Raw genomic sequence first — 1,787 nt, 5'->3', positions numbered from 1 at the left:
ATTAGTAAATTTTTATAATTTTGTAAATTATACATATAAACATTTTTAACATTTCTTTTAAAATTTAATACTTAAATTATATTGTACCCAGGAAACACAAAGTATCATCGATGTTACAATGTTAGCTCAATCATATGGTATATTACGTAACTGTTACTTTGTTATATAACAAAGTAACAGTTACATAATATACCATATAATTGAGCTGACATTGTAACATCGATGATACTTTGTGTTTCCTGGGTATATATAGTATTGCATATAATGTAGCTGTTTTACTGACTTAAAATATGTACTTTTTATTAACTCAAAATTATCATGAATGAATAATATTTTATTAGCTTTTGATAGTTTCAAAGAAGAACGTTTTGCTGTAATTAGTAAGCCTGCAGAAGAAAATGCATGTTCAGATGCAGAACTTGTGGTTGGTACAGCATATACACAGCACATTAGTTTATATAAACTAGTTTATATAAACTTGGAAACGAGGACTTCATTTCATTCCACCATTTTAAAAGATCTTCGACAGGCTATGTGGTATGTAAATATTTTCTAATTTCGATAAGAATAGGATCATCGAAGGAAATTGTACTTGTGTGTTTTGCAGCTAATTCTAATCGTAATTTCTTAACTCCTGGAGGCTGATTTGGCTTAATAGGATTATTATTTAATTGTTTGTTTGCTACCTATATTTATATAAAGTATGATTAGATATAGAAACAGTAACAGTATTTAAAAAATAGAAACATACTATATAAAGTAAGGTAATAACTATTCTCAGACAGTATAAAATTTTCCAGGATGTTCGAAAGACGTCCGAAAGACAATCTAAAAAAATAGTGAGATATGTAACGGCACATAAGGAGCAAGCACGGATGTCTTAGTGCTATTAAATACTAATATTACTTTTTAATATTAATATGATTGTGGGAGGATAAAATTGTCCAGTATGTTAAACGCACATATCGAAATTTTTCTTCGATTATCGTATGCGGAGAATCAACCTTCCATATTTAGACCGATCTATGAGTCCCAATTTTTTAAATATATATTTTATTTTATTAAAATCCCAAACCCCATTAAACCGATGACTCAAATAGATTCCTTATAAATGTTGCGAAAAAACTGCCTCCGCCAGGACTCGAATCTGGAACCTCCCCATTTTCCGGGCGGAAAGGGGTAAACAGAAATATTTACATACTTTTCTCGGTACAAATTAGTACAAATTCAAACACAATAAAATCTATCGTTTTCTGTCAGTTTTTACCAGTTTTCATTTTGTTCTCTTTATACTAAGTTAGCAGGACCACAATATTTTTTTAAATAAAACGAGTTACAAAATCATTTTTGATAATACAAAATACTACACGATTAATGTAATTTTGTATCATTAAAAACAATTTTGTATTCCACATCCTTTAAGAGAAATCGTGGTCCTACTGACTTAATATAAAGTCAGCAAAATAAAAATTGTTAAAAACACGAAACAAATAGTAGATTTTGTCGTTTCAGAATTTGTACCAATTTGTACCACCAAAAAAGTATCAAAAATATATTTGCCGTCCCTTTAAAATAACCCCAAATAGCCAAACCTGCGCGAGTAGATTTCGAGCAGAGCTTGCTATCAACTTTTGATGGCAAATAGATAACAAATTTGATGCAGGATCTGTTACATCAAATCTTGCTGCCAAATTGCCGCCAGATATGCGGCAGAGCTTGTTGTCGGATAATTGCTGCAGATTTGCAGCAAAAACCGCGCAGAGCTTGTAGCGATTTGACGGCAGATT

General features: G+C 30.7%; 1 protein-coding gene across 1 annotated transcript in view; it reads left to right on the top strand.

The window, feature by feature from the left end:
- The first annotated feature begins 205 nt into the window (after nt 1-205).
- The window catches only part of LOC116843637, a 15,755-nt gene continuing 14,173 nt past the window's right edge, over nt 206-1,787 (top strand). Inside the window, exon 1 of the mRNA XM_032814197.1 lies at nt 206-537. Coding sequence (XP_032670088.1) covers nt 323-537 — 215 coding nt within the window. The 5' untranslated portion in view covers nt 206-322. The remainder of the gene's footprint in view (nt 538-1,787) is intronic.

Source organism: Odontomachus brunneus, unplaced genomic scaffold, assembly GCF_010583005.1.
Source record: "Odontomachus brunneus isolate Ranch 3 - 2012 unplaced genomic scaffold, Obru_v1 Obru_scaffold_034, whole genome shotgun sequence".
Lineage (NCBI taxonomy): Eukaryota > Metazoa > Arthropoda > Insecta > Hymenoptera > Formicidae > Odontomachus > Odontomachus brunneus.
This window is presented reverse-complemented; position numbering and strand designations above follow the sequence as displayed.